The sequence below is a fragment of the Paramisgurnus dabryanus genome, chromosome 17 (assembly GCF_030506205.2).
Source record: "Paramisgurnus dabryanus chromosome 17, PD_genome_1.1, whole genome shotgun sequence".
Taxonomy (NCBI): domain Eukaryota; kingdom Metazoa; phylum Chordata; class Actinopteri; order Cypriniformes; family Cobitidae; genus Paramisgurnus; species Paramisgurnus dabryanus.
Window position 1 is genome coordinate 9,900,807 of NC_133353.1, and position 18,219 is coordinate 9,919,025.

The window sequence follows — 18,219 nt, forward strand, 5'->3', positions numbered from 1 at the left end:
TCTAAATGTAAATAAAAAGCATGTTTACACGATTAATTCTTGATATTTTGGGCATCTTGTGCGCAGTTAAACCTTAAAGAACACAACGCCTGCTTGCTGTGTGACGCGCTATGACGTCAGCACCGCGCGCCACATTTGATCAGCCGCTTCGCTCGTCGCTCTTTTGTTTATGTTTATTTAAAACTTGAAATGTAAAGTTAATATTTGAATAATCGATGAATTCGTTGTGTTTACATTATCTGAATGTTAATATGTTTGATTTATACGCTGCCAGTGTACAGCGGGAGGCTTCAGCACGTTTTATTTTATATTTGATTTAGCGTGACAGGATGAGAGCACTGTTTAATAATCTGCGTTTATTAATTTACATTCGCTGATAAAGATGCTGATAAAATGAAGGCCAATCAGAGAACTTTGTTTGAGTCGTGGGGCAGCAATGCGTCTCACACAGATCAGAGGAAAATCACCAAGAAACCTGCAGAGGACAAGAGACCGACAGACAGATCAGATCAGAGAGACAGCTGCAGAGGTCTGGGGGGTGAGACCTTTCAGCAGGAGGATGAAGATGATGATGACCTGATGCTGGTGGCTGTGTTTGAGGCAGAGAAATCCCTTCAGGCCTCTGACGTCACCTCCTGTCCCGAAGAGCACACTAAGGGTTTTGACCCTTCAGCGGGGCAGATATGGATCTACCCCACCAACTACCCCATCAGAGAGTACCAGCTGCAGATCTCAGAGGCCGCCCTCCTCCAGAACACACTGGTGTGTCTGCCCACAGGCCTGGGCAAAACCTTCATCGCCTCTGTGCTCATGTATAACTTCTACAGGTGGTTTCCTGCCGGGAAGATCGTCTTCATGGCTCCCACCAAACCTCTGGTGTCCCAACAGATCGAGGCCTGTTTTAAAGTGATGGGAATCCCACAGCAGCACATGGCAGAGCTCACAGGTCACTCAACAGACACGCAAGCTTCCCAGTAGTCATGGAAATGAGTTAAAAGTCATGGAAAGAACATTTGACTCAAATAAGAGCCAGAGTCCATACGTCCACATCAAGAACGTTTTCCATATGGAATATCATTTTGCTTTCCAGCTCCCTATAAAATCATTTGATCAGGAATAAACAGAAGAGTCATGGATGTATTCATGTATGTTTGTGTTGATGTTTGCTTCTTTGTTTCCTGCAGGAACGACGGCAGCCCATCAGCGTAGAGACCTCTGGAGATCCAAGCGTGTTTTCTTCTTAACTCCTCAGGTGATGGTGAACGATCTGTCCCGCAACACCTGCCCTGCGGCCCGCGTCAAGTGTGTGGTGATCGATGAAGCCCACAAGGCCACAGGGAATCACGCCTACTGCCAGGTATCAGATGTGGATTTCTTATATTTCAGACTCTTGAGGTTTAGTACATTACTTTATCAGTTATCACTGCAGCGCCCAGAAAAGATGTCTTGATGAAAGACACCAGCAGATTTATATCAAACCGCTTCTGTATGAATACTGTGAACATTAAACTCAGAGTAAAGTTGTGCAGCTGAAGTTTTGATGTTTTTTTTCTTCAGGTGATTCGAGAGCTCTGGAATCAAACACAGCAGTTTCGAGTCCTGGCTCTCAGTGCCACTCCTGGAGGAGATGTTAAGGTTTTTCTTCTTCTTCTTCTTCTTCTTTAATGACCACACAAATTCGGCATGTTTTCTAAAGTTACAAATATTCCAAAAGTCAAAACATCCGGGAGATTTTGACTAGGGATGGGACGGTATGAAAATGTCATGATTATAGTGACCAAAGTTATCACGGTTATCAATATTATCATAGATTTGTTAAAATTAGATGGAAATATTAAAAAAGAACTGATACACACACTGAAAACGTTTGAACAAGTTTTATTTTTGAAAATCACAATTTAATATTTCATGTCCCTGAAATTATTTCTGTGGTTAAAAAAATCCGTCTAATAAGTTTATCGTGAATGAATACAATACATTATCCCTTAAATGCATTCTTGTGAAAAAAACTATGTTGCATGTGCGCGCCTGCGTCAAACTGATTCTGTCTGGACAGGAATTACAGCGAGTTTTCAAAATCACGGTAATCAAACACGGTTTTAATGATAATTACATTTTAAACGGTAATACTAACCGTCAGGACATTTTATCATGGTTAATCGTGAAACCGGTAATCGTCCCATCTCTAATTTTGACACAATAATTTGAGAACATACGAGTGGATTAATGGTCCTGGAAAACACAGAGCTTTGAGCTTTACATAATAATCTTATCATTAAATACATTGTGAGTCATGCGCAGTGTCGATACAACAGTAAAGATTCATTGTGTGCGATATCTCCTGCGTTGCTCATGATGATTTCTTGATGGTTTGTGTGTAGGCCGTACAGCAGGTCATCTCTAACCTGTTGATCTCTCACATCGAGCTGCGTTCAGAAGACAGTCCTGATGTTCAAGCTCATGTTCATCAGCGTAGCGTGGAGAAGATTGTCGTCCCGTTAGGAGAATCTCTGACTCAGTATCAGACCAGATACCTGCAGGTAAGATTCCTCAGATTGGCAGAGATATTGTGAGACGGCTTCAGTGTTGATGCATTTATTATTTAGACCTTATGCTTGTAGAAATCTGAAGATGACAGACAATAACTTTGTTGAATCTGTCGTGTTTCTGCACAACCCTGTGTCCGTATTCAGATACTATCCGTCCTGACATTGGTATGAAATGAGTATGTGCCAAATCATAGTGTTTTCACATGAATATCCCAAAGATCTTTTAGTATTAACTGTGAAAATCTGAAATGCAGAATCATGCACACTATATATCACTAATATTACCCACAAGCCACTGGGGGAGAAATAATCTCCTCTCACTAGATTAAACTCACTTAACCCCATCATACCAGCGGCCCGGCTGTAAGACAAACTCACATCAAACCTGAGATTATGAGATGTAACGCAGATCACAGCCACAGGTCCGATGATCATAAAACACATCCATGTGTCACGACAGAAGTCATTCTTATTGGTTTACTTGTGTCGAGTCACTTACTGTAAGAAATAATTCAGTGAAATGCAAATGATATAAGACAAGGAGAGGATTGTGTGCTTCAGAAATAGTTTATTCTCTCACAGAAAGCAAATATGAGCAAAGCAGTTCAGAAATGTGCAGTAGCTGTAGTTCATTCTTCTCATAGAGTTCATAGTTACACATTTACTCACAGATCAGACATTCAAAAGAGCTCACTTTAAATTCACCCCTCACAATAAGAAACACAACATCTCTTTAAAGGGACAAACAGCTCATTTACTGTATTTAAACCTCAAACATCAGAATTAATATAAAAACTCAGACCCTGTTTTTACCTCATTTTCTTGCGTGTTGTTGTATCAGATGGCAGTGATTCAAACATTTCACTTGATTTCAATAACACATTTATCTACAACTGACTGAACTCGTCTTTATTATAAAAATATTGAATAAAATGAGCACTGTGACTGAATATAGACTATATATATAGATATCTATTTGTGTGATTTCTTGAGCAACAACATGAGCATCTATAACACAAACAGAAGAGAGAGAGAGAGAGAGACATACAGAGACAGAGAGACCGTCTGTGGTCATGGCTTACAGGAGGGACACAGATGTTAGATTGTCTTAGGGTTTTCTTTGGATGGTGATGTGTGTTTGTATTGGTATAGTTTATAATCTGTGTTTAGTTTCAGCTGTTGTTAACTCTCCCTCAGCACTCGTGAAGCAGAACCGTCTGTGAATGAGGTTTCTGAGTAATGGACAGAATAAATAAATCACACGTTACCCACTTACAGAGAACAGAAAAACCACAGGAGCAACAAATAATCTCAGAAATCTCACATCTGTATAACTTCATCTGTGAAGGACTTTTATTAGCGAGCATCTCATGGCCTCTCCAGGAACCAGATCTCGTTCTGACGATCGGCCGCGGCTGGGTTTGTGTATCCTGCCACGATAAACGAGTCGTTCACACGATCACCTGGAGAGTCTAGGACCTCGAACATGCTGCTAATCTCACGAATGATTGACAGCTCGTTTGTGGCGCCAGTGAATGCCCTGAAAACCCAAGCAGACATATAGTTATTTACTCTAAAACACTTACAATCAAAGAGTCTAGCAGAAATATAAAGCTAGTTTTCATCAGTTTAAAATCTGTTTATTAAGCGTGTATATTAATATATCTATTCCAGTCTTTATTACTGTAAATGTGTTCATGTGTCAGATGGTGTTTATAGACGCTACTGTATGTTAACTCAAGAGATTTGATAAATTCACCTGCTGTAAACTATCATGGCAGGCCACTGCTCGATGCTGATGTCGGTGTCGTACGGCTGCGGCGGGTCGCTCTGGTGCTGGGTGGGCAGATAATACGCTACGGTGACGGCTCGAGAAAGGGTGGTGCGTCTCTCGTCTGTATGGATCACTGTTACGATGGGTATCGTCATCCCGAGATAACTTTCTGCAGATGTTAAAGACACAGCAAAGTGGGCGTGTGAAGTCGTGTTTGTGGAAAAATAGCAGCAGACTTTTATTAACAGAGACGGATGGAAGGTGTTTGTTGGACCTGCTGAGTTCTGATGGCAGATGTATTTCATGATCCTCATAAAGCCGTAACAGATGCTCTGTTCATACGTGTCTTCATAGACGGTGATACAGGCCCAGTTTGACTTCTCATAGTGTCGCTTCTCCCACAACACCTCTCCACACTACACAAACAGAAGCACACAGTCAGAAAGAAAAGAAAAAAATTGTTTTGTTAAGTTTCACAGTGAGGAAGATAAAATATATATATATATATATTTTAAACTCACTTTAGTGTCTGTGGGTAAATGTTGAAATGTTTTTTTAAAAAAAATTCTGAGGCATTTTTGCCCCAAGCCCTAATTAATTTTTTTGCCCTGATAGAATGTGTCAATCAATGGAAGTGGGTGGAGTCTAATGATTTCAAGGCCCAATCAAACTGTAACTCACTGGCTATGTTTACATGCACAATATTTTGTCAATCCGACTGAATTTAATCCGATTGCAAGTTATGCCAGTACAGTTTACATGCACCACATTAAAATATTGGTTTACATGTTCATTCTATATCATCTAAACCAAATGTCTGCGCAAGCACACAGCCAGGGTTGCCAGAACCCATCTCAATGGACATTCAAAGGCATCCCAATGACTATTCACAGCTCAACGCTATTTTATTGCTTTATGTAGCCGTATGTTATGAAAGACATGAACGCTGCAGACTGTACAGCGCGTGACCCCATTACTGCTGCCATTGTGTGTTTCTGTGATGAGAATCATGTGATCATTAAATAAGAGATAAATATAAGACGTGAGTCTGCTGCACATGTGCACAAAGTATTTCTGCATCTGATTGAGAAAAAACTACGATTCACGCTTTTACATGAGTACTTTTCTCCTGATGATCGGATCACAGATCAGACTACACCACCCCCTTTCAATATGATTGAAATGTGCATCAGATTGACCTCAATCATACTGATTTAAGGTGTTTACATGAAGACTTTTCAATCTGATTGAGCCATCAATACGATTAAAAACAGATTAGGTTTTGGTTGCATGTACAGGTAGCTACTGTGCACCATCTTCCTGTGTCATATTTAATGATGGGTTAAAGTGTGTATTATGTAATGGACGTTAAGTCGTACCTTCTCCTTGTGTGTGATGAGTGTGTATGGGACTCTCTCTCGTGTGTGTGTGCCGTCATTATTTGTGGTTATCTGCTGGATGGGTTGAGCCATATCTGTGAAATGAGAGAGAGAGAGAGAGAGAGAGAGAGAGAGATGAACAGAGGTGCATGTGCATCTACAACAGAAAACATTTGTGTTTACTCAACAGAAACTGTTGTGAGGTAGATCTGATCATGAGTATTGTGTGACTTTACAAATATTATAACTCTTTCAGTATATTTCATCATCAAACATTCTTCCGCTGCTGTCTATCTAGTGTTTACTGTCTAGTTGGTGAGTTGTGAGACAGTCTTGTGTAAATGGGTCACGGTTGTTTCCGCTTGCATAACTGCGCATGCGCGTTGTTGTCTGCGTATATTATTGTGTATTTTGTGTCGTTACCTTCGGGTACATCAACCTGGTGTCCTCGTGCCACATCTCTCCAGTAGTGCAGGAGTCTGTCGTCCCCGTCCCCATGCTCGTACTCATCTTCATGCTCGTTCTCGGCGCTGTCAGACAGCTGCTCATCAGACAGGGACTGTAGATCGTCCAGTGAGATCAGACCACCGCCGCCACCACCGCTCATGCGACATTCACCGCCGACATTCATGATACGGATACACGCGCGTGCTCGTATTTACAAGACTGTCATATGCGCGTTACAGAATCAGAAATAATCTTGATTTAAAGCGCAGTCTCGATCTTTTGCGTGTTGTTTTGCGGTTGTGTCGTGTTTATATGGACCGAGTCCTGATGACGTCACAGTCCCCGCCTTCCATCTATGACGACTCATAAAAACGAAACACGGAGAGAGAGAGAGATTTAATTAAGCTCCTTAGCTTAATTTCACGTTAATGTTTGTTATTATTGTGTTATTGTATGTCTCTTGTTTTATGCTTTGGCAATATTGTAAAAACACACAATCATGAAAATAAAGTTCCCTGTAAATAAACACTTTTGTTCGATTGCTGAACTGGTATATAAGGTGTATATATACTGTGTTAAAGCAGTTCTTCTGATTCATTTATCCTTAGATCTTCATTGTAATCGCTAGTTTATTATTAGTGTTGTTCAGTGACTGACACAGTAAAGAATAATTGATGCCAGGCCTTTGAATTATGTGGTGGTAATGCAGTACGATGAGAGATGTGCATTATTTTCCAGTTATTCAAAGGACTGGAGTCAATTCTTCCTCTTATACCGCGGTTATCACAGACATTACTCCGGTGGTTATGTTAAGACATGTGACCGGTCAGGTGTGCGTGTTACAGAAAAATAATCAACACCCGTGGATCATTTTTCAACGAACCAGAATAAAGTATTCAACAGACCTGTGGTATTAAGTGTTTATAAACTATTCAACATTTGAAGTGGATTACAACATTTCATAAAACCAATACCAGTTCTTGTGTTAGGACAACTCTTTTGATCCACTTTACAAGTTGACTAGTGTATGTTGTTGTTGTTCTTCATCAGTTATGAATGTTTATGTGCTTGGATTTCATAATTACTTGTTTTGAAGAAACGTTTGTGCATGTCATTGTACTGCTGAAGTGTTTTTCAAACGTCTGACCTGTTTTCCCAACAGCTTTTAGAAAGATTTGCATCCCGTTTGACTCAGATGAGGCTCTTAAGTCACCGTGACCTCAGCTCGCTTACCAAATACCAGATCATTCTGTCTCGAGAGCAGTTTAGACGAAACCCGCCGCCCCACGTCCTGGTACGGTAGTGACCCGAGCTCCTTATAATAAGCCACACGTGCTAAATCTCACAGCCATTGATGTGGATGTTATCTTTGGACAGGCTGGACAGCACGGGGTACTCGAGGGGGATTTTGCCCTCTGCATCAGCCTGTATCACGGCTATGAACTCCTGCAGCAGATGGGTCTTCGATCGCTCTACCTCTTCATTCAGAACATCATCTCTGGGCCTAAAGGTAAACCGGTTCGACACTAACTTGGCATGTTAACGCTTGCCTGGTCTTTATGTGGACTCATCATGACACTCACCCTTTTTTTAGAGTCATCGCGCATGAGGAACGAACTTCAGAGGAATCCGGTCTTCGTGGATCTTTACAGGGACATGGAGGCCACGTTCACCCCATCCAGCAGAGGTGATGATGACGGCCTTCATTCTGATCCTCGTCTTTCTTTGTCCATCCTGATGTGTGTTTGATGCTCTTTGTTCATTCCTAGATCCTAAAGAGCCGTATCTCTACAGTCATCCTAAGCTTCAGAAACTGGATGAGGTCGTATTACAGCACTTTAAAACATGGCCTGAGAGCTCAGGTAACAAATCAGTTTAGCTATATATCACGTGAGTGGATTATTAACTAGAAAGATCTGGGTTCTCATTTATAAAACTGTGCGTAGGATCCTTTCTAAAAATCTACTGTGTGTAATTATTATGTATATTACAATGTCTATGTACAAATACCTATATATACACACATGTAAATGTTTCTCAAATGCATATGTGTGTGTGTGTGTGTGTGTGTGTGTGTTTATATACTTAATAATTACACTCATATATAATGCAAAAAATCCCTTTTATTTTGTATGCAATTAATCTTGATTAATCTTTGCCCAGCACTATTATTTATGTAAAAAAAATTCTTTAGTCTGGAGTTCACTCTGTCTGTGAAGTCCAGACTTAAGTGGAAGCATCAGACTTTGACATAATCTTACACACTCAATACCAAAGATATCAAGATTATGTTTTTTACATTATGTAGGATGAGTTTATGTAGGTATCAATAAATCACACATGAGATGGGTTTTCACATTTGGTTTGTTCTGTTCCTGCTCTGATTTTTCCAGGCAGTGACGCATCAGAAAAGGTGAACACGCGCGTTATGATCTTTTCCTCATTCCGTGAAAGCGTCCAGGAAATCGCTGAGATGTTGAACCGTCATCAGCCGCTGGTTAGGGTCATGACGTTCATGGGTCAAGCGTCTGCTGGTAAAGGAGTTCGAGGATTCACACAGAAAGAACAGCTGGAGGTAAACAGACACACGGTCATCAGATAAACTTCATACTGAGCACATGAATTTTAAGATGAACCCTATAAATATGAATGTGTGTTTTTGTTGATGTATACAGTTTTGTGTGTTAGGGTTTGTATGTGAGGTCATTAAGATTTGATTAAAGTGTTTGTCCATGTTCTGATTGCTAAGTAACCACTAACCATGTGTGTGCCTGCTGGCGTTTAGGTCGTGCGTCGCTTCCGTGACGGGGGTTTCAACACTCTCGTGTCCACGTGTGTTGGTGAGGAGGGTCTTGACATCGGTGAGGTCGATCTCATCGTATGTTTTGATGCTCAGAAGAGTCCGATTCGTTTGGTGCAGCGCATGGGCCGTACGGGACGCAGGCGACAAGGACGAATTGTCATCATACTGGCGGAGGGACGAGAAGAGAGAGTAAGAAGCTGCACAAACACGCTGGCAGATTTTCAGAAACTTCAGAGATCGATTACAATTTTCTCTCTTTTTCAGACGTATAACCAGAGTCAGAGCAGTCGGCGCAGTATCAACAAAAGCATCATGGGAAAAAAGCACAGTTTCCACATGTTTCCTCAGAGTCCTCGAATGCTGCCGGCGGGCGTCACCCCTAAACTGCACAAGATGCACATCAGCTGCGCTCAGTTTCAACACACAGATGAGAGAGGACGCAGCTCAGCGAAAGGTCGCAGGTCTTCACTTGACCCTCAGATCGGCGGTAAGAGGGACCGCAGTCTCTCACACTCTGTGAAACGCACACTACACCGTACACTACAGACAGTCAGTGAACATCACAATCATTATGAGCTGTGTGTGTGTGTGTGTGTCTCCCTCTCTTGTCTTCTGTAGGACGTGATGAGAAACGCGTGAAAGATGACGGCTGTCTCACTGCTGCTGAAGAGGTCATCTGGACGTCCACCATGAAGCTGGGAGAGGATGAACCTCAACCTGTGTTCAAGCAATCAACTCTACTGACATTTAGTGACAGCCAATCAGCACAGGTGAACTTCTGTCACTCAAATCACTTGAAGGCTTGCTGTCAATATATGAACGAGCTGTGCGTCTGACATGTTTTCTTGTAAATGAATTTTTTTTATCAGACTCTTGATGTATTTCTGAATGGCACTAAGCAGATTTGAAGCGAAAATATTTAATGAATGTATAATATGTGTCGAGTGCAGGAGATGGCGTTTTGTTTATTCCTAAATCTCTCATTGGTCTTCTTTAGAAATGTTGTATTGTTGTGAATATGTTTGTTGAATTACAGAGGTGTGTGTGTGTGTGTGTGTGCAGGAGTCGCGTGTATCGGGTCGCGTCAGAGAGCTGTCACTGTGGGAGTGGAGGCACTGGCAGAACGCACCGCTGCCGACACACAGAGTAGAACATTCACAACGATGCCTTCATTTCACCTCCATCATGGAGTTCATCGACCAGATGAGACACGACGAACAGGTGAACTGTCACTCGAACATACACACGCGCGAATATACTCGTGTACACACACGCACACACAAACGCACACACAAACGCACACACACACACACACACACACACACACACAAAAACACACGTTGGCATGTGTGGTTTCCATAAATCCAATGTATTTTATACTGTACAAATATTCTCCTAACCCAGTGGTTCTCAAACTGGGTGCCGGGCCCAGTTTTTATAAAATAAATTAATTTATCATGAATTCTGTGCAATTAAACCTAAAAAATAAGGCTACTAACAAACAGCAGTACTTTCGATCATTTAATATGTTTTGTTTAAATTAAAAGTTGAGTTTTAGAACAGTTTTTTGTCAGAAATTTTCTTTGGGGGGGGACTGCGAAGGAATGCACCGTATACAAGGGGGGTCGCATGCTAAAAAAGTTTGAGAACCACTGCCCTAACCCACCCCAGTCCCTAACCCCAACCATCACAAAACCCTTTTGGCAGTTTTTAATCTATGAAAAACTACCATTTAGTCTGTTTGTTACTTCCTGTATACCCGTAAACAGAGTTTATAGCATAATAAACATGTCATTTTATGCTATTCATGTCCCTGTAAACCACAAACACTCATAAATAACTCTTGGGCAAAATCTGATTTAATCTGATAATATTTATTGATTCGTATTCCTTCCTCTTGATCTGACATATAGGCCATAAGCTTGTGTCTTATTTCATGACAATCTCTGAGCTTCATCTGAACGTGTTTGACAACAATGTCTTGTGTTTCATGTGATGCTCTAGATTGATAAATACTGACCGTCTGAAGTTAATACTGTGAGATGGGTTTATTTCTCTCTTATGCAACTCTTGTCAGTACAGTTATATAAGCACTGAGGACATGAAGTGGGTCATCCTGAGTGACCTACATCAGTCCACATCCCAATAACTGATGCTTAATGACCACGGCTTATGATGAAAGATGATTTCTGTTCTCTCAGTGTTGTTCTTTCTTCACATTTAAACAGACAGAAATGAGATTTCTGAATTGTCTTTTATGTTTTTTAAAGCTGCTTTAAAGACTTTATCTTGGTTTTTAATTGACAGTAAGATATTTTATGAGTGAGTGATCGTTGGTTTTAAGAATGGCAGAAGAGAAAGAGAGTAACACAAAGCTTCTCTTCAGTCTTTTGATATCTCATGATGACCTCATTATTACAGTACATGTATAAGAGTCATTATTAAAATCAGTTTTCCATTTGGGTTTATTGAAACAGTTGATTTCTGTGTTTTACTGTTAAATTAAATGTGTTGACTGTGTGTCGAGCTCACTTCAGTGGATCTACACAGATTTAATAACACATTGTGTTTTTATAAACACTTTTTTTGATTAATTTTAGAGATGCACGAATGTTCAACAATCAAAATGATTCAACTGAAAATAGCAAAAATAATTTTCAGTGTTTGGCTGAACAAGTGAGAAGATAAATAAATAAATTTGACTGAATGTGAATAATGAGATCTTTGTTGAAGCGTTCAAATAGCACCAGCCCAGAGTCATGTTAGTAAAAGCATTTTAAAGTGTCAAAGAAAGACGCGAAAACATACAGCACTGCAACCCTAACCCAGAACCAGTTAAGTCCTACAATGGCAATGACAAACACTCTTATATTAAACAAGAAATAAAACCTTTATTAACAAAAGCTTACAGCTGTCTCTCTCTCTCTCTCTCTCTCTGGCTCGCTCTCTCCCCTCCCTGTGCTCGTGCTTGTCGTGGACAGAGGTGCGCGTCTGCTGCTCAACATACAGTGATATATAAGCATCGTTTTAAGTTTCTTAAGCGATTGCATGTCATGTGACTAAAAACAACCAACCTTTCCATGACAACATCAAAAGATGGTTCCATAGCACCCTCACCTTTTTTTTACTATTTGTTAAATATTTTTTTTTTTTTTAAGTTCTATAAATGTTACTTTTTTAAAATTGAGACTTGTAACATTTGGCATCATCATTGTGTCATTTTTATGATGTAAATTGATATCGGCTCAAGAAAATCGGCAGCCTTTATTGGTCCCCGGCTAAGGCTGATGAAACAAAAATCGCCATCGGCATTGAAAAATCGAAATCGGTTGATCCCTAGTCAGATATCCATCTGATCAGAGAAATGACCACGTGTAAAAGACCCTATAATGACAACTGAATGAAAAAATTTTCATTATTAAACAATGTGAAATAAATATAGTACAAAAGACATTCTGAAAATGTAACTTGTGCAATGGTGTGAAAATTGTCAAAATAACATGTTCGGTATTCAGCCTTTGGCTGAGTCTTTTTGATTTTTATATTCTCATTTATTTTATGAGGTTTGAAGTAATTATAGTTAATGAATCAATAAATGAGCCTAAATAAGGTCTGACATGTTAAGAACTAGCTGAATAGTTGAGTTCTCTTGTGATTTGTGCCAGAATCCTAATAAAGGTGATCAGACATCATTCAGGTTTATTGTTATTGACATTAGTTTGTGTATTTCTTGTTTAAGACTATCTCTCTCCTAATAGGGTGACTGTGATGATGGGTCAGAGGTTCAGATGAATCTACAGGAGGATGATGACAGAACATCAAAACTGAACACTGACAAAATCACTTCACAGATGAGACCAAAATCTGCTCATAACATCAGAGCCTCCTCTTCCAAACCCAGCGTACGTCAGCGTACCCATAGACATGATCAAAGTGAAAAGAGCCCAGCGTCAGAGCAGAGCAAAGCATTTAATGAGAGTCAAGACCATCAGATCAATAAGAGCTGTGTAATGGATTCAGAAGAAACTGATGGGAACGACCCATCAAAGATCCAACGAGAAGATTTATGTGAATCAAACCCTGACCTTCAGCCAGCAGATGAGAGCTCAGATCTCGATCAGATGTTTTATCCATCTAAGTCCAACTTCAGACCAAACGTGCCGGCCAAAACATTTCACACCGTTCTCGCCAATGTTAAGAATCTCCTGTCCAGATCTCCACCACAGGACTTTGATTTTAACTTCCCGGAGATCACCACAGGAGACTCTGATCCCTTTACCGTGAAGTTTTGCCTAACAGCCGACGACTCGCTGGAGCTCACGCCTCAAAATTCACCACAGTTAGCAGGAAACGCACTTTCACCCGGCTGGGACGAAATGTTCGATGATGTTCAGGACGAGACTGATCTGCCCTTAGAGCAACATCATAATCCCATGGACTTAAATGAAAGCGTTGACCTGTTTGGAGATGATGATGCGTTCCTTCAGGTGTCCATACCTGATGTTCAGACGCCAGACAAGATCGCCGTAGCTCCTGAAACCACAGAAAACCCCAATTGTGTGAAGCAGAACCTAACTGATGTGTTATCTCCCATAGGAAAGAGACCCGAGCAAAATTCAGAAGTCTTTAACTGCTCTCAGGACTTCTTCTCTGTGAACTTTGACCTCGGGTTGTCTTTTGACTCTGAAGAGGAAGAACCGACTGAAACCGTACCGGCCGAGGAAAACATCAGCGTGACGTCAGCGTTAAAGGAACCCAAAGCTTCGGTCTTCTCGCCGGCAGCCGGAGTCTCAACGCCGTTGTCTGAGGTCAGGAAGCCGTTCATCATCCGATCTCCTCTCCTCATCACTGCAGCGCGGCCGAGCGCCTCCACACCCGACCACGTGTTCCTGTCAGCCGTGCGTAGAAGAGCTTCACCCGTCACATCTCTCCAGAAGAAGAAGGGTAAATGTGTCCGTATGAGGACTGTTTATTTATAATAGGAGATACTGAAGCACTGAATAATCCTCAGATAATGCAGACAACAGTCCTGTGACTTCAGCTCCTGTCTTACACACAGCTAAAGACTTCAATATAAATCATCATGTGTTTTACAGACGCTGTGCTGAGCAGTGACAGTGAGGATGAGGTGTTTGTGAAGAAACCAGCACATAAACTTCATCTTTTATCATCTCCAGAGGTCAGATGAACCCAATGGCTCATTTATTTTTCAGCAATGTGTTTTGCTAATGTGTGTCTGTGTAACATATTTCAGGAAACATTTAAACCAGGGGTCTCCAACCCTGCTCCTGATGAGCTATCACACAACTAAAGCAGATAATCCAAGTGTTCAGGATGGCTTGAGATTACAGACAGGTGTGTTGGAGGTGAAGTCTGCAGGACGGGTTGGAGATCACTGATTTAAATCTATTAATGCTTGAGCTTTTTATGTGAATATTATTTAAGTATAGTGTAAGAGTGTATTCTTATCATTTATTCCAACACTGTTTGTGTGCGTGTGTGTGTGTGTGTGTGTGTGTGTGTGTGTGTGTGATTCTTCTGTAGGACTCAAAGATCTTCTCAGATGTGGATTCTCCTTTACAAGTGTGCAGAAAACGTTCAGCCGCGTTAAACATGGTACTACTGTTATGTTCTGTTTGACATGCTCTCATTGTGAAGTCTGCTGTTGTGTAACCCAGTGTGTGTGTGTTGGTGTGTGTTAGTCAGAGGACACAGATGTGGATGAGGAGTCAGGTGATGATTTTCATCAGGGTGTCACTCATAGATCCAAAGTTCCTCGGCCGAGTTCTTCAGGGAATCATCTGCTGAAATCTGCTGTAATTTTACGCATCAGAAATATCCACTGATGATCGATTGTTGAATTTGATGCTCGATTGTGTCATTCATGATTTTGATCATTTTCTAGAAGGTTCATCATCCGCAAGTGCGTCAGTTTCTGCACGAGGAGGCAGAGCTGTCTGAAAACGAAGATGTTTCATCTGATGAAGATGATGGAGATGAACAGAACCGGTCTCTGGATGGGTTTGTGGTCAACACTACGCAGTGCTCTCAGGGGCTTAACGGTGAGATGTGAAAGACTGAAAGCATTTCTACAAACGTCTCAATTTCTACACAATATTCAGTCCTGAGTAAAAGGTTTTCACGAGGGTTTGTGTTGATCCGGTTCATGCAGAGTCTGAGATGCAGGCCATCTATCTGAAGTCTGTGAGGAGCCCTGCAGTACAAAACCACCTGCGAATGACATATAAGCCCAAACACAATGTGGACATCTTCTCACAGGTGAGCTTCAATCTATTGTGAGAGCATCATTCAGTTCAAATAATATTAGTGATGTAAGGAAGACCTTAACCCCTAACCGAAGTGACGCTGCTCTTGTGGATTACTGACAGCACGAGGCCGATCTCAGTTTGTCACACACCTCGAACTGCCAATCGATCAAGCAGTTTTTTTTATGTAACACACAACATAGTTTCAGTGTAAATTTAGTCGAAACTACCTGAAGTCATAAAAAGTGAATTTGGTGGCAGTATGTGGTTGTAAATATCTGTTGTCGACTTGATTTCAGGTCCCAGAACAGGACGAGACGTACGCTGAAGACAGCTTTGTGCTTCATGGGAGTGATGTAGAGGAGGCGAGTGATGAAGAACCTGTGGAAATGATTCTTGAAGACTCTTACATCGATGGACGAAAGCAGTATGCCACACGCCGCCGCGCTCAAATCAAACACATCAGAGCAGCAAACGATACGAGAAAAGTCCAATCTGAGACCGACGGGAGAAAAAAACGCTCCAGGATCATCCGAGTTCAGGATTCCAGTGAAGAAGAGGAAGAGGAGGAGCAGGTAAAGGAGTTTAAAGTTCCTCAGTGTGTCTCTGAGAGGAGTGTGAGACAGACAGACAGACAACAGGAGCAGAGAGACAAGACATTCAGTCATGTGATTGATGATAAGGTGAGAATAAAACAACAGCTCATCTTTAGCATAAATTCACTATCATCTCATCTTCTGCTGTTTTCATGACTTTAATTAAAACATTTAGTTTCTTTCATCAATAAAAACATGTTTATAAAGTTTCTTTGTATAATAGATAAGATTTCATGTTAATATTCTGACAGAATAAAGCGCAGGTGGATGACACAGCTTTGACACGAAGCGCGCAGGACGCAGACGCTCCTCTCAGTGTGTTAGTGGACAGTCGCTGTATCAGCGGAGGGTCAGAGGTCGTGTCCTCCCTGCGGCTGAGACACGGGCTGAAGGTTCACGTCTGCTCCCTGCTCACCTCTGACTTCATCGTGAGCAATCGCATGGCCGTGGAGTGGCTGAGAGAGTCGGACATCGCCAGCGTCCAAAACCGCAGACGGCTGCAGGACAGAATCCAGAAACTGCAGGCGTTACATGAGCGTGTGTGTCTGATTATTGAGAGAGATCGAACTAAACCTGGTGAGTATCAGACACGTACACACACAAGTAAGAGTTAAAGTGACCTGTGACGTGGAATTCAATCCATTCCACTGAATTTCCCTAAACATCAGAAATCTGATCTCATCTTCACTGAAGGTCGCATGCGTTCAGGCTTCATGTTTGTCGTGTCTGTAGCGCGGCGTTCTGTTTGTCAGCCGTGATGTTTTCTGTCTTCAGGCGAGACGCTTCGAGCGTTCCAGCACACTCGCTTTTATGACGGGACGCTGGCGGCGTTGGTACGGGCGGGCGTGAGGCTCACGGTCAGCAAAGGTCCGGATGAGACCGCCAGCATACTGAGTGAACTCGCTCAGGTAGAGAAGAGAAAAGGTCAGGCCATCGCTGTACCGCTGGAGGTCAGAGGTCACCGTCAGCAGGCCCTTCAGTTCTTCCTGACGCTGCCGTACGTGAGTTACATCGCCGGTCTGAACATGTGCCACAACTTTACCTCAGTGAGACACGTGATCGACAGGTGAGTGCGTTTATTGTGGATCTGTGAAAACTTGAATGGAAATGTGACGTACGGATGAATGAATAAACATGAAATGTCATTTTTCAGTTCGGTTGAGGACCTGCAGAAGTTTGCGCGTGTCACTCGTTCACAAGCGCAAGAGATTCATCGCTGTCTGCGTTACAATCATGACCGCCAGCAACTAACTAGCTAACCTACACTAACACTAAATCACTTTAACATGTGTCTATGATGATAAACCATCAGGAGGATTACAGTGTAAATAAAAATCTTTTCTATGTTTCAGATTATGTCAAATGTTTTGATGATTTTCTGATTATTATTTATATTTATGTTGATCTATTTGAGCAGGCACTATTTTATTTAGAAAAATAAAATTGCTCGTTTTTTTTAAAGACTGGTTTGTTTATTTTCCAACATTAGTCACTATTAGCTTCATTTCTACACGAGGCTGTTTGTGGACCTCAGACGTGTACTGTAAGTGTGACTGTGAATTAAAGCATCGACCAAATGCAGAAAAGTAAATGTAGATGAGATCAAGACTCCAACCTATCATTTATGTCAAACAAACATTTTTGAATAGGCATTCATTATTTATTAATTTAATGTTGAAAGTCAACAAGTGGAGATGTTTATGATCTTTAAATCAGTTATCAATAATCTACCTAAAATAAATCCTGTTCAATATAAAGTGACCTTGACCTGATCATGAAAGCAGTTATATATGGTTGGATACGGGCCAAGACAAATGATTGTAATGGAAAGTGAAAAAGGAAATAAATTTAGAAGTAAAAATCAACCAGGAAAGCGAAGTATAAGGGGGTATTTTGCCTCACAGTACATTAAGTTCTGTTAAAAAACATTTATGTGCAACTGTAAACTTGTGTGTGTGTGTGTGTGTGTGTGTGTGTGTGTGTGTGTGTGTGTGTGTGTGTGTGTGTGTGTGTGTGTGTGTGTGTGTGTGTGTGTGTGTGTGTGTGTGTGTGTGTGTGTGTGTGTGAGTGTGAGTGTGAGTGTGAGTGTGAGTGTGAGTGTGTGAGTGTGTGTGAGTGTGAGTGTGTGTGTGAGTGTGAGTGTGAGTGTGAGTGTGAGTGTGAGTGTGAGTGTGAGTGTGAGTGTGAGTGTGAGTGTGAGTGTGTGTGTGTGTGTGTGTGTGTGTGTGAGTGTGAGTGTGAGTGTGAGTGTGAGTGTGTGTGTGAGTGTGTGTGTGAGTGTGTGTGTGAGTGTGTGTGTGAGTGTGTGTGTGAGTGTGTGTGTGAGTGTGTGTGTGAGTGTGTGTGTGAGTGTGTGTGTGAGTGTGTGTGTGAGTGTGTGTGTGAGTGTGTGTGTGAGTGTGTGT

General features: G+C 41.5%; 2 protein-coding genes across 4 annotated transcripts; one reads left to right on the forward strand and one right to left on the reverse strand.

Annotated features, from left to right (window-relative positions):
* Window positions 1–128: 128 nt before the first annotated feature.
* fancm (FA complementation group M) lies at window positions 129–17,874 on the forward strand. 3 transcript variants are annotated; one of them, XM_065275135.2, is made up of 23 exons: window positions 129–946; window positions 1,185–1,357; window positions 1,558–1,635; window positions 2,382–2,540; window positions 7,312–7,443; window positions 7,527–7,659; window positions 7,744–7,836; window positions 7,919–8,011; window positions 8,543–8,724; window positions 8,935–9,141; window positions 9,217–9,439; window positions 9,571–9,722; window positions 10,015–10,173; window positions 12,711–13,896; window positions 14,049–14,131; window positions 14,497–14,568; window positions 14,655–14,768; window positions 14,858–15,014; window positions 15,125–15,231; window positions 15,518–15,901; window positions 16,066–16,390; window positions 16,589–16,880; window positions 16,968–17,874. In XM_065275135.2, exons 1-23 carry the CDS (start codon window positions 394–396, stop codon window positions 17,071–17,073), a joined length of 5,163 nt encoding a protein of 1,720 aa, XP_065131207.1. In that variant the 5' UTR covers window positions 129–393; the 3' UTR covers window positions 17,074–17,874. The 3 variants fall into 3 exon arrangements, with proteins under 3 accessions (XP_065131207.1, XP_065131208.1, XP_065131209.1); XM_065275136.2 differs by having other exon boundaries at window positions 12,711–13,892; window positions 14,048–14,131; XM_065275137.2 differs by lacking the exon at window positions 14,497–14,568.
* Window positions 3,098–6,504, reverse strand: soul3 (heme-binding protein soul3). The gene is made up of 6 exons (XM_065275138.2): window positions 6,126–6,504; window positions 5,703–5,797; window positions 4,598–4,739; window positions 4,309–4,492; window positions 3,874–4,089; window positions 3,098–3,781 (listed from the first exon to the last, which is right to left on the reverse strand). Exons 1-5 carry the CDS (start codon window positions 6,331–6,333, stop codon window positions 3,918–3,920), a joined length of 801 nt encoding a protein of 266 aa, XP_065131210.1. The 5' UTR covers window positions 6,334–6,504; the 3' UTR covers window positions 3,098–3,781; window positions 3,874–3,917.
* Window positions 17,875–18,219: the final 345 nt, after the last annotated feature.